Here is a 12735-nt window from a genome sequence, read left to right as displayed (position 1 = left end):
AACAATTACTTTGGAGCTTCTGAAGTGAGTATGAGAAGTAAATACCTTTTTTATGTTGATCTGCCTAACGTTTACTTGAATAAAAATATAATCATCCTATTGGCTCTTCATAGGTGATTATCTAAAAACCTCTTGCCAAAGAGGTTGTAAGAGTTTATTTACAAGTTAATTTTCACTGCTTAATTTCAGGGCTCTTGCATAGCTGTAGCAATTTGACCCAGTTTTTCCGCTATGAAAATTAGCATATCTGAAAAATTGAATGCTAGTTCTGTGAAGGCATGTAAAACTTAGAGAGAGATAAAATTCTATTACCAGGCTATTCAAGCTCATCTCGCTTTTTAAATATTGTTGTTGGGTTTGATTGTTTGTGTGGAAAGCAACTGCATCTTCAGAATAGCTGTTCTATGTGATAAGGGAGCATAAGAAACTTGTTGCCTTGTCACCTGTTTAACGCTTCCTGTGTATGATCACCTTCCTTTTAAAATCAAGAATGGCTCTCCAGATTACTCCCGGGCTTGTCTCTAATTACACATTTCTCTCACAAATTCCATGACTTTTGTAAGTTGATTCGTGCTCAGGTGGCACAAAGACTCCTGAGCTTTCCCAAGCAGGACACAAGGATGCACTAGATAATAGCTGCAGGAAAAAAAGTATTCTGCAATTGAACACTTAAAGGTGCTTTCATAAAACCTTTCCTCCGGCCTAACTCTGAGGTTGTTTTGAAATATCATCTTAGGAAATTTCTAGACATTTGGTTTCAATAGAGTCAACTTCCCTGCCATATCAAGCATTGAGTTTTCCTATCGTTTCTTTTGAAAGTGTAGTTTAATTTTCAAGCTGCTGGCAACCAATCTTACAAAGCTTATAAAAATATGAACGGGTATTGGATATAAATGGTGATGGAAATAGAGGAAATTTCTTCTGAATGTAGAAGGAACTATGAATGTTAGTGCAGAATGCAGACGTGACAAAAATAAAGTTTGTTGCTTGAGAGAGTGCCTTTATTTAGAAGACTATTAAAATTCTTCTTGCTCTGCCTAATCAAATTACAGGGCACAGATTTAAACTGGAATATAAACGAGTAAAGCATTTATTTTAAATAATTGCTTCAAGTTAGCAGCAGAAGTTGAAATCAAATGTTGAGCCTTTCAGTGTTGTGATTCATACATGTGAACTGAGAACTCCTCAGGGCCTGAGTGAACAAGTAACTGTTGAGGAAGCAAAATTGCAAATCAGTGTTAAACTGCATTTGTGCTAACCATGACTCTGTTTTCAAAACATGCATTAGAAAACACACTTCTCCCTCACTTCTCCAGCACAAATAAATGTTTCAATTTATCAGCACTGGCCATGAGTGTCTTGTGTTGTGTTTTACTCTATACAGCTTTTGGTGTCTAGTTGATGAATAAAAAGGTGTGCAAAGGCTGGTGGGATGAATTTGGGGGGTTGTGGTATTTTTTCCCCACTTGAAGAGTAGCCATTGTTCTAGAGTACGCTTGAAGACAGTTTGCTGTGGAAAATACTCAGACTTCAACGATCTGTTTTTGCTCTGTACTGGAAAACGACAGACCAGTTGGAAACACTAAATTGGAGTGTTCTCTCCATATTTACTGGAAGTAGAAGAACAAGGCATTTCTTACAAAGATGGCACTGCTTGTCTCTGTGGTTTTTTGTATTAAAATAGAGTTTGTGAGATTTCCTGAGATGGATTGATTGCCAACCAAGTAACTTCAGCATTTCTTTTACCAGCATGGAAAGATGAGTGAGAATAGATAGCTTTGACTCTGCTGAGCCAGTGATAATAGGAATCCTGTGGTTTAACACTTTGACCACTTCTAGAATAACGTCTTGTAAGGATTTAGAATCTGTTAACTCATCTTTGTAAAGCTTTTCACAAAACCGTAAAATCAAAAAGAAACTAAGTGGAAAATTCTTCAGTTCTAGGACTTTTCCTCCTTCTTAGTAAATCTTTGGGAAAAGGATGGAATTGAGTAATAAATTGGATTTTTAAACGTCACGTTTATGAAGCTTGAATATAGTGCTATCATGTCCCACTGGTGTTAAACAACCAACCATAAAAACTCCAAAACCACCCCCCCCCCCCGAAATTGCCTTCAGTGACACTGGAGCAGGCCTTGTATACTGATGTGGAAACTTGTGGCATATTTGTGGAAAGCACTTGCGCAGTTTGCTGACTCATGTCACTCTCTTCAGGTTCAAAAGCCTTTACTACGCAGTGTTTGTAAAATGAAAAATTGCTTAAGTGGGTTAGTCTGCCCAGCCCTTGAGGAGTGTCTTCATATCAAACCTTTGCCAGAACTGGTAGTGACTAACCTTTCTGCTAGAAGACTCAAATATTCATGTTCAGTGCTTTTTTTATCACAAAAAGGTACTCTCTAGATTATGATAGAGGCTTATGAGAAAGAGCTTTAAGAAGTTCGCAGTGCTGCTGCAGTATTGAATAGAAGACACCATTAGGCGTTAGCTTGTCAGTTTGGTTCTCCTCTGTGTATTAAGTTTTATCACATACAACTTTAAAAGTGCAAATGAAAAAGATTCCTGGACTGCTGTTTATGTTGGGCTGGAATTTGTAACCAAAAGCACAGCAACTGTAAAACTTACTATTTCAACTCTGAGAAGGAAGGAAAAAAAAAAAGGGGGGGGGATATCACTTCATGAACTTGCACTAATGTTTAGATACAACACCTTGTTGGCTTATAAAGAAAAGTCTGTTTCTTTTCTGTTTTGAAGTTAACTGCTGGCTGTTCATAGGAGAGCTAAATATTTTGCCCTACCATGAACTGAATTGAAAACAGGCTTACATTCCATCTCAAACTCAGGAAAATGATTTATTTCTCTATTTTCTTTACAGGCATAATGAAGCTTACACATGGACAAATCCAACCTGTTGTGTACATAATGTAATTATTGGTAAACTGTGGTTAGAACAATACGGAACAGTAGAAATTGTAAATCACAGGTAATGCTAATCATGAAACTGAGGGTTGGCTTATAGGGATTGGTGCATGGTCATTTCAGTTACAAAGCAGAGAGGTTTGATTCTTGTCAGATTACACAGGAAGCTTTGTTTTGTACGTCCAAAGTCTTGTCTTTTTTCTTTTTATTTTTTTTTTCTTGTGACAAATGCAAACTTTTCGTTGGACTTGGCTTAGTATCATAATGATACCAATGGAAAGGCACAGGGATAGATGGCTTAGAGGATACAAAGATTTTACGTTTATGAATTACTCATTCAAATTCAGCCCTGTTGACAGAGAACAGAAATTAAATTTAACTCCAGAGCTATTACATGGAGTAACTGTTGGAAGCTTGCCGTGGATCTCCATCATGTCAATTGTGATTTGGCTCTCTTCTTAGTTTTGAAAATAGAGACTGTCTTAAATTAAGGGTACAGCAGAGAAAAATGACTGCAGAGTAGGATAATGTGAACTTAAGAGCACGTCAATTGCTCTGCCAACTGCCTATATAAAAGCTTTTTACCTTATCTAAAATAAATTACCTCCTGTAATGATGAGGGAGAGAATTTGGTGAAAACTGTATTACTTCTGCACATGTTTTTCTGTCAATAAATAGGAACTTTAATCCAGGGGGGCTACTGTTTTGATACTCCTCATAGCATCAAATCTACAATCTTGTCTCCTACATCAACACAAAAGACCCAGGGTGGTCTCTGTATGCCTTGTGCTTGACATAGAAAATTGGCCTGATACCTCACCAGGAGAGATGATTTACATATATGTACACCTCAGTGCGGGGAAGATGCTGAAATGCACTGCTGGTTTATGTTTGTAAAATGTTTAGTTCAGAATTTTTTATATTCAATTTAGAGGTAGCTTTTGAATGTACTTAACTAGATTTTCCTGCATAGGTAATTTGTAAAAGTTACTTCTCGTCACAACTAGCTGTAAATAGATATTAATCTGAAATGTAGTGTGTTAATAGTGTGGGTGAAATGGTATGCAAGACTGCATTCTCTTTTATTCCTAGTACTTCTGATAAATTTCAGATACACATAATACTCGTAAGTATGGTCATGTTTTCAGTTGGCTTTCACAGGATGATGCTTTCATGTGCACATTGATTTCTTTTTTTTGTGCTTTTTGTGGAATTTTAAAATTTGTGTGCCTTTTTTAGTGCCCTGGTCAGATAATAAACTATAGCTAAAGAAAAATAATGATACAAGTAACTACCCCCCAGATAACTGGAACTATATGAAAAAAACTAAATAAGGTAAACAAGTAAATGTACTAATGTATTTAGGGGCTTGCTTCTTTAAGCATGTACTTATTTCCTTTACAGCACTGGAGATAAATGTGTCCTTAACTTTAAACCATGTGGACTATTTGGGAAAGAGCTTCACAGAGTAGAGGGACACATTCAGGACAAAAAGTAAGTGATAAAAGCCTCTTGGCCTCTCCGTTTCTGAGCACTGTGGCATTTCTTTAGCACTGGCACAGTGACTGCAACTTGTGTGTCTGCAAAGTTGCTAGCAATGCAGACTGTAACCCCTTTTCCTTCTCTGTGTCAGTGTTAAACTCCTTGGTTCTAGGATGGTAATTTTAAGTGTTATTAGAAAAACTCTCCAGTCCAGTCTTTGGAAATAAAGGTATCCAGGAAAAATGCAGAGTAGTCGCAACTGATTTCACTGTTGTACAGCCACAACTCCAGTCTTCAGTTTAACACAAGGAGAATATGTTTATTAGAAATCTTTAATCAAACCCAAACCTGTTTCATGATTCTGAGTCTCTATATTGTAAACTTTTGGCTTTATTGCACCCGCACTCATTTTAACAGTGGCAGAAGCATGCGACGAAGTCATGAGGATGTGTTCTGCAGGTCTGAATGGCAGAAAGACTGGAATAAGCCGAAACCTTTTCTTTGCATTATCAAATATCTGACTTCTAAGAAATCTGCAAACAAACATAAAATGCAACAAAGTAGGAAGCTGGGTATTTACTGTAGAACAGAATCTGTATGACTGGGCTTAGAAGGCTTTATAAGAAGCAAAAGCTGTCTCCTTTGCTTTCTCTGCAGCAGAAAGAAGCTGTGCGTGATCTATGGCAAGTGGACAGAATGCTTATGGTGCACTGACCCTACTACGTATGAGACTTACAAAAAGAATGAAAAGAGAGGTGGTGAGCAGAAGAAATTGAAGCCGGTAAGATTCCTTAGGGAGAAAAGATACTGAAATATGAGAAATAAAAGGAAAGCATCTTCTTTATGGAAGTGGTCAGGTGGTGGTGAATGAAGGGTTAAAACAATCTGTCTTTTGGTAGGGGTCAGATGCAGGCAGTGTTAGGCAGTTAGCAAACTGGCAGTGATAATAGTTATTAGAATCTAGATCATAGGAAATCAGACTGAAACAAGGGCAGATCTGGTTTTTAATTGCACATCCAAATCTTTTGCAAATGCTGAAGCAATATCCAAAAGCAGGTATGCCCTATGTATCTTTCTTGGGATATTGTGGGAACTGGTTTGAATTGCAGCCTTGGCTCATTTCAACCTGAAGAAGTAATAGTTATGTTAGGTGAAATTAAGCTATGGCATGGGATAGAAGGGAAACTAGAGAAAAGACTACATTAATTTACTATTATTAATTTTTTTTGAACAGACATTCAAGTCGTACATGGGTGGTGGGAGACTATTCAGAGGTATCAGGAGCAAGACATTATGATAAAAATGAGAGGAACAGTATGCAGAGTGAGGAAAAGCAAACGTGAGGGGTGAGGCAGATGTACAGGGGAGTGTTTAATATCTCAAATTTGAACAGATTCTTCAACAGTCACCGTAGAACTCTAGATGAAACTGTCCAATTTTACCGTGTTCCCCTGCCAAATGTTATCTCTTTTTTCAGAGTGAAGATGTTATTAAATCTGAAAATGATGAGGCTGATGATATGCCAGAGGTTCAAGACACGGTGCAGTTCATACCAGGCAGTAAATTGCTTTGGAGAATAAATTGTAGGCCACCAAACTCATCACAGGTAACCATTCCAGCCAGTCTGTGTATTGCTATCATTAGTGACTTACCCAAGGGAACATGAGTAATGTTCAGGGGAAACCTTGCTGAAGTCTCTGTCCTTAGCATACATATTGACAGCCTCTGGTAGTTCTTGCTGCAGCAGTAAAATTGTGCTACTGCAAGCTCTCTGCTTTGTTGCTGTGATGCAAACATCACTGCTGTGTCAAACTTGGTAGAAAGAATGCATGCTCCAAATGCAGCTGCTTCAGTGTGAGTCAGGTGTCTTAGGTTAACCTGCCTGCGAGATCTTTGCCCTTGGAGTGGCTAAAATATGAATACACGTTCCCTTCTGCTGACCCTGCTTTTAGAAGACAGGCTTCCAAAAAATGCAGTAACCGGGCAGCTGGATATTAACTTCAATAGTTTCAACAAGACTTTTTGGTCTTTTAGCTGTGGTTCTTTTTTTTTTTTTTTTTTTTTTTTTTCATAAAATCGTGATGTTAAATATCAGCTCTGGAGGAAAATCTGTCTTGATCCTCTGAGGCAAAGACTGCTTAAAAAATGAAAGCTTGTGATTTGCATCCCCTTTTGCCCTTCCTCGTCCCTCTCCTGCAACAAAAAAACCCGAGTTTTGTATGAATCTAACCTTGCTTTCAGGGTAGCCAGTGGGAGAAGATTTGACTCAGTAATTTCTCTTGGAAGTTCTGTTGAACCAAGTGCCACTTTGCCAAAATAACTTCTATGTTGTCTTTGATTTGCTTTTAAGATGTACAATTTCACCAGTTTTGCTGTGAGTCTCAATGAGCTAGAAAAGGGCATGGAAGCAATATTAGCTCCCACGGACTGTCGGCTACGTCCAGATATCAGAAATATGGAAAACGGGAACATGGGTATGTGTTTGCTGGAGGAAATGTTTTCATATTAGTAAGTTTTGAGAGGGATGGCTGAAGGGAGGTTGGTTGATACAGGAACACGGTCTTCAGTTTCTCATTCCCGGAGCAGCCTTAACTCTTTCTCACCCTGTGTTAATGAACGTGCTTTTGAACAAATGTATGATGTCTGTTTTCTCCCAGTAAAGTCTGGGAGAGCAAGTGTCCAAGGTGGATCCCAAGACTGCTGTCCTATGTTACAGTGTATTTGCATGTTTGTTAACTTGGGGGGAGCTGGCAGACATGTCTCTTGCTCTGGAGTTTGTCCGGAAAGACGTGGTGAGCAGACATGCTCTGTTGTTCTGGCGTTTGTCAGAAAAAACACATGGCCAGATAGTGGAAAAAATATCTCTCTCTATTATGCCTAATCTAAGTTCTTTCCTGCTGTCTCAGTGTAGTGTTTCTGATAAATAAAACACCAAAAATTCAGTTTATCAACTCCATGTTTGTAGTAGCAACTCTTCTGAAATGACAGGTTTAGGTTTTTGTTGCCTGAGATGCTTTGTCTTGCTTCAATGAATGATACTTCATTTGCCTGCAGTCTTTTCTATGTTTTCTGCATTTTTGTTTTTATTTTGCTAAGTACCCCATTTCTCTTGAAATGTTTGTTAGATGTGGCTAGCAAAGAGAAAGAGAGACTAGAAGAGAAACAAAGAGCTGCTCGCAAGGAGCGTGCAAAAGATGAAGTGGAGTGGCACACACGGTAAGGGGGAAGGAAGTTGGGCATTTGTTTGATGCTTAGAATGGTTTGGTGTACTGCTTGAAATGTTTTTATTCAAGATGGCGTGTGCTTGATTTCTGGCATGACAGCACAATTGGTAGTGTCGCTTAAAGCATTTGCTGGGTCAACAATTAAATAAAGTAGCTGGAAGCCAAAATTGCTGATAACTTTGTCCTGAAGAAATTATCTAATAATAAATGCTGAAACCTGTCGTAATTAACTACTGTGGTAATGCTGGGGGTTTTTTTGTTTTGTTTTTTAAAACCTACAGAAGTCATATTTTATTTTATTTTTTTAGATTGAATAAAATGTTCAGTCTCATCTCTCCTTTAACCAATTCCTGTCCAGCTTCTGGCAGCTGGCTAAGATGTTGTAGCCCTCTGGGGCCTTCTATTTTCACACTCTTAGGACTTCTTGGCTTGGATACTTCAGAAATTGCTTTTTTGATTGCATATTCAAGTGACTTCTCAGTCATAGAATGCATCACGGAGCAGTGTGTGGTTTGGCTCCTGCTCCCGCTGGTTGCTTTCCTCAGATGCCGGTGCTGGGCAGTCAAGTGTACACTCATGGCCAGTTACTGCAGGTGCTTCCTTCAAAGGCAAGAACTTTGGGATGCTCCCATGATTTCATAAAATTCAGCAGAGAAAGCATTCTCTTCCCAAAGCCCAGAGGAGCAGCTAGGCTAACTCCAGTTAATGCCTTTGAAAATCTTTTCCAGAGCACATAAAATTGTTTTCAGTCAGCATGGCTAAAAAGTGAGCAGCTGTTAATGTTCTGTGCAATGTTCTGTTCAGCTCCATAGAAGAAAACTCTTTCCTGCTTGGACAGGTTTACAAAAAGGGTTGTTTAACTGGTTGGGCATTCTTTTAAAGTAAAAATTAATACATATAAACAATATATAATCTAGGGTAGCAATGTTATTTTTATTTGGAATAGGACAGCAATTTTAAAATCCATTTCATGCTCCTTCTTGACTTCATGTAAAAAAAAAAAAAAAAAATTTAAAAAATGATGCTGTATAAGGTGTGGTGATAACTGACTATGAAGCTTAATGCCTTATTTTTCATGTTCAGAATATTTCCTGAGAATTTTTTTCTGATAAGTTCTACCAGTGTCCTTATACAATGTTTGGTGAAAGAAGCAAAGTTGTTCTTTTCCCCTATTAATATCTGTTCACTCTGTTTGCTTTTTTCTTTTATTGTTTGTTTGTTTGGTTTTTTTTTACAGATGGTTTCATCAAGGCACTAACCCATACACTGGGACTTCAGACTGGCTGTACTCAGGTGGCTATTTTGATAGAAATTTCTCAGACTGTCCAGACATATACTGAAATTACGGAGCCGATTGCTCATCTCATCTGGACATCTAGTTACTAGATTTCATTCCAAGCCAGTTACTCTGGTTTTGTTGATAGCAAAAACCAGCTTTTCTAAGTAAATTTTAACAAAAATTCTATCAGTCAACAATCAAGGATTTAATTATCACTAACGTTGGATTGCCAAATATTTAAATACTGTTGCATTCTTTCCATAAAGCTGCACCTGAAATCATCACGTTTTCACTAATTTTCAAAGGGACCTTTGGTTCTTCATTTTTTTTCGCTAGTTTCTTTGTCAGGAAGATACGCTGTATCCGGTAGAGCACATAACATCCTTGAAAACTACGTAACTTAAATAAAATAGAGATAAATATCCTTGTTACTTAGTACAATAGTGAAGAATCTGAAGTTTTTAAAACTCGGAGCAGGGATGGAAAGCTAATACGGTACCAACAGGATCAAAGCTAGTACTGTCGATACTCCCCGTGAAGAGATGCATGCGAACTTCCGTACGGTATGTAGCACTACGTGGGGACTGGCGCTCCTGGCCCCCCTCTCTCAGTACGATTCAATAATTCAGAGACTCGGGGACACAAAAAACAACCTGAGCTCCTCAAGCTGTAGTTGTCTGTTACAGAGTCTTCACAACTTCTGGACACTGTGAGCATTTAACTGTATACCTGTGATAAAATTACATAAAGCATACGTTAGAAGGGAAGGGTGATTAAAAAGTGTGCTTTTTCTGAAGTCAAACGCTGTTCTTAACATACGAGAAGCTTCGGAAGCAATTGCGTGAATGTAGAGGTGGTTACAATGTAAAATATATTGCTTGCTACCACTTGGAGGCTTAAATCTTCTGCACTACCTTTGGCAGCTTTGGCACTATGTATGCTTCTAGACTAAACTTTTATTTGGAAGCCCTTTGGGATGTGTATCCACACCGGTTCATGTTTTGGGGAAGTTTTGGTTTGCATGTTTTTCATTATTAGGTCATGTCTCTTTTGTATGTTGTGAAAAAGCAGAAGCAATTTCAAGCTTTGGCAGAGTTACACCTATTACAAGTTTCCTGTGAGCACGTGCTGTCAAAAAGTGGGATTTTTTTTTTTTTGTTCCATATCAAACCATCCAGTATAATACTGGAAACAATCAATTACTGAATCGATGCATTCGTTTTCTTTCAAGTGGTACACTTCGGGGGGGTAAGGGGCAGGGAGGCTTGGAAAATTAGGTGCAGTAATTAAAACTAATCCTAATACTGCTTCTTCTTTTATGAACATTTTTAATTGGGTAACCAGGCAAAAATGGAGAACGGCTACACTGCTGTTAATTTACAGGAATTCAGAAACCGCTGGTGTTAAGCACCAGCAGCTTGAGGAATTAATGGAAGAACTGGTCTGACTGATGTCCAAACACATCCGTGGTTTCATCCAAAGAGTAGATTTTTTTGAAGTGCTTCTCCCTCAGCTGCAGGCTTAAAAAGCAAAAGAAAAGTAGCATCCTCATGGAGAAACTTTTTTCTATCAAATCGTGTGTCTAATGATTGGCTTAACTTTTAAATTTTGGGGAGATTTAGTTGTTGTTTTCACCTGGAAAAATAAGAGAAACTGTAAAACCTCAAGGCAATAAATAAGGGCTTGTCTGAAATGTGCTTGTGGCAATTTCACGCTGTTGCAGCAATTGTACTTTGTGCTGATCGCAGGTCCTCAGGACTCACAAGCTAGACTCGGGAATAGCTGTCCCTAACAAGTGCAGAGACACTTGACTTTTTAAAAGACATTGTTGATCCATTTGGGACAGCATAAAAATATTTTTATAAAAAAGGGAACTTTAGTGACCATGCCAGGCACTGTAACCCCCCGTTCCAAACTCGCCGCAAGCAGCGTAGGGAACCCTTTGTTAGGTGAGGAATGAAAGGATTCGCGTATTAAGCCAGTTTAACATCTCGTGGGAGTTTAAAACTTGCTTAAGCTAACTGGTGTTTTTAATGCCTGAGTAGTGTTTTTAAAACAATACATATAAGTAGAAATTGCCTGAATGGAAAAACTGTAGAATAATTGCTAAAGAAATATTCTGTTTATAAGAAGTGTACAGGTTAGCATCCCTCTCGTCTAAGTTATGATTTAAATTCAAAGACCCAAATCCTTTTCATTATGTAAAAGCATGAAAAAAATTGTAACAATGTGTTCAATCCAAACCGGTATAGAATCTTCATGGGATTTAAAACGAAACTGGGAAGATGCCTAAAGTAAGAACACTTGGCTAGTTATGCCTTTACCCCTTTCTCCCCTTCTTTTAGTGTAAAGTTTTTTAGTAACATCTCGTGTTAGTTCCAAATATGTTCTTTTAATTTATTGTTCTTCATTGACAATGCTTCCCAAACACTTCCCCCTTACTGCCGCCACGTCTATGCTTGGCTAGCCATGGGACTCTAATGCCGCATTTCGATTGCTCTGAAAGTGAAAAGAAGTTTTATTTTCGATGCTGATCTCGCCTCAGTAGTTTACGTGTCAAAACATTAATAACTTTGCACCTTTTGAAAGAATGTCACTTTTATAACTTGATTAAACACTGTATATAAGATACCTGTGTTAGTATATGTTAATACAGCTATGTAGAGAAACCATCTAGAAAGAAATTATAATAAATACTTAATACCCTTTGGGCCTCTAGATGGTGACAGAGAGATTTTTGTGAGACTTTTCGTGCCAGGGCAGCTGCCTCCTAGGGCGAGTGGTTGCCTGGAGGTGACGCTGGCCTTGCTCAGCTAGCTCTGTGGCTCTGCTTTTTCATTTTGTCGTGCTGTTTCTTGGACGAAGATGATTTAAATCAGAGCTTTGGACGCCCCCGCTCTGCCATCGGGGCTGTTTCCCAGCCGTGGGTGGACTCTGTTCCTTAGGGGCCTGTTGTCCTGCTGCAGGCTGGGTCTAAGCAGGGGGAGATGGGGGTGGGAGAGGGACCCAAAGTTGCGTTGGAAACCCGTGAGGGGCAGGGAGGAGAAGGGACTGCGGGGGCGGTGGGGCCTCGCGCTGGTGTGGTGGTGGTGAGGCCTGGTGGTAGCAGATTTGCACTAGAAAACCATCGTGGAAGTGAAAAATTAACTTTGTAGTTGCTGTGTAGCATCTGCCTTTGTGTCTTTGAGGCAACATCATACTGCAAATTGGGAGGGACTTTGAGACATCAGGCATTTGTGTAATTACTGGTACCCAGATTAATGTGGACAGGAAGCATGTACCCTAAATTATGCAGGAGCCGCAGAACTAATTAGCAGTATTTATTCCTGTTTCCTAATTAAAAACAACTAATCAGGAAATTTTTTTTTTGTTGTTGTTAAAAAACGTTTGGAAAAATACCCAGCAGAGCGCGGGTGGGAGGCAGCTGCTCTGCTGGGCCCCGTGCCGAAGGCCTCCGTGGCACACGTTTATTTCTGCGGCCTTGGGTGACCGTCCCTGCCCCGCTCCGCTGGCAGCGGCTCCGCACAGGGAGGGGGCTGTGCTCTGAGGCTGTTGCCAGGAACGGGGGTGGGTGGGGAAGAATCATAGAATAGAATCGTAGACTTGCTTTGGTTGGAAAAGACCTTTAAGATCATCGAGTCCAACCTTTAACCTACCCCTGCCATCCCACCACTACACCCTGGCCCTAAGCACCTCATCTGCCCTTCTTTTAAATCCCTCCAGGGGTGGGGACTTGACCCCCTCCCTGGGCAGCCCGTTCCAGTGCTTGAACTAGTTGCTAAAGTATTCCCACTCCTCAGTAAAAGCAAAGTGGTGGGTTTCCAGGAGGCACTA

At 39.4% G+C, this 12735-nt stretch overlaps 1 protein-coding gene across 3 annotated transcripts in view; it reads left to right on the top strand.

Moving 5' to 3' along the window:
- OSBPL2 (oxysterol binding protein like 2) overlaps nucleotides 1-11530 on the top strand; it is a 36208-nt gene extending 24678 nt beyond the window's left edge. For 2 of the 3 annotated variants that reach the window (XM_035899289.1, XM_035899290.1), the window contains 8 exons: nucleotides 1-24; nucleotides 2873-2980; nucleotides 4321-4410; nucleotides 5056-5179; nucleotides 5876-6004; nucleotides 6749-6872; nucleotides 7524-7614; nucleotides 8860-11530. The exon at nucleotides 1-24 is cut by the window's left edge and continues 153 nt beyond it. In XM_035899289.1, the coding sequence (XP_035755182.1) occupies nucleotides 1-24; nucleotides 2873-2980; nucleotides 4321-4410; nucleotides 5056-5179; nucleotides 5876-6004; nucleotides 6749-6872; nucleotides 7524-7614; nucleotides 8860-8962 (793 nt within the window). In that variant the 3' untranslated portion in view covers nucleotides 8963-11530. The remainder of the gene's footprint in view (nucleotides 25-2872; nucleotides 2981-4320; nucleotides 4411-5055; nucleotides 5180-5875; nucleotides 6005-6748; nucleotides 6873-7523; nucleotides 7615-8859) is intronic. The other variant, XM_035899291.1, reaches the window with a different exon arrangement.
- Nucleotides 11531-12735: the final 1205 nt, after the last annotated feature.

This window comes from Egretta garzetta, unplaced genomic scaffold, assembly GCF_000687185.1.
Source record: "Egretta garzetta isolate BGI_Z169 unplaced genomic scaffold, ASM68718v1 scaffold158, whole genome shotgun sequence".
Lineage (NCBI taxonomy): Eukaryota > Metazoa > Chordata > Aves > Pelecaniformes > Ardeidae > Egretta > Egretta garzetta.
This window is presented reverse-complemented; position numbering and strand designations above follow the sequence as displayed.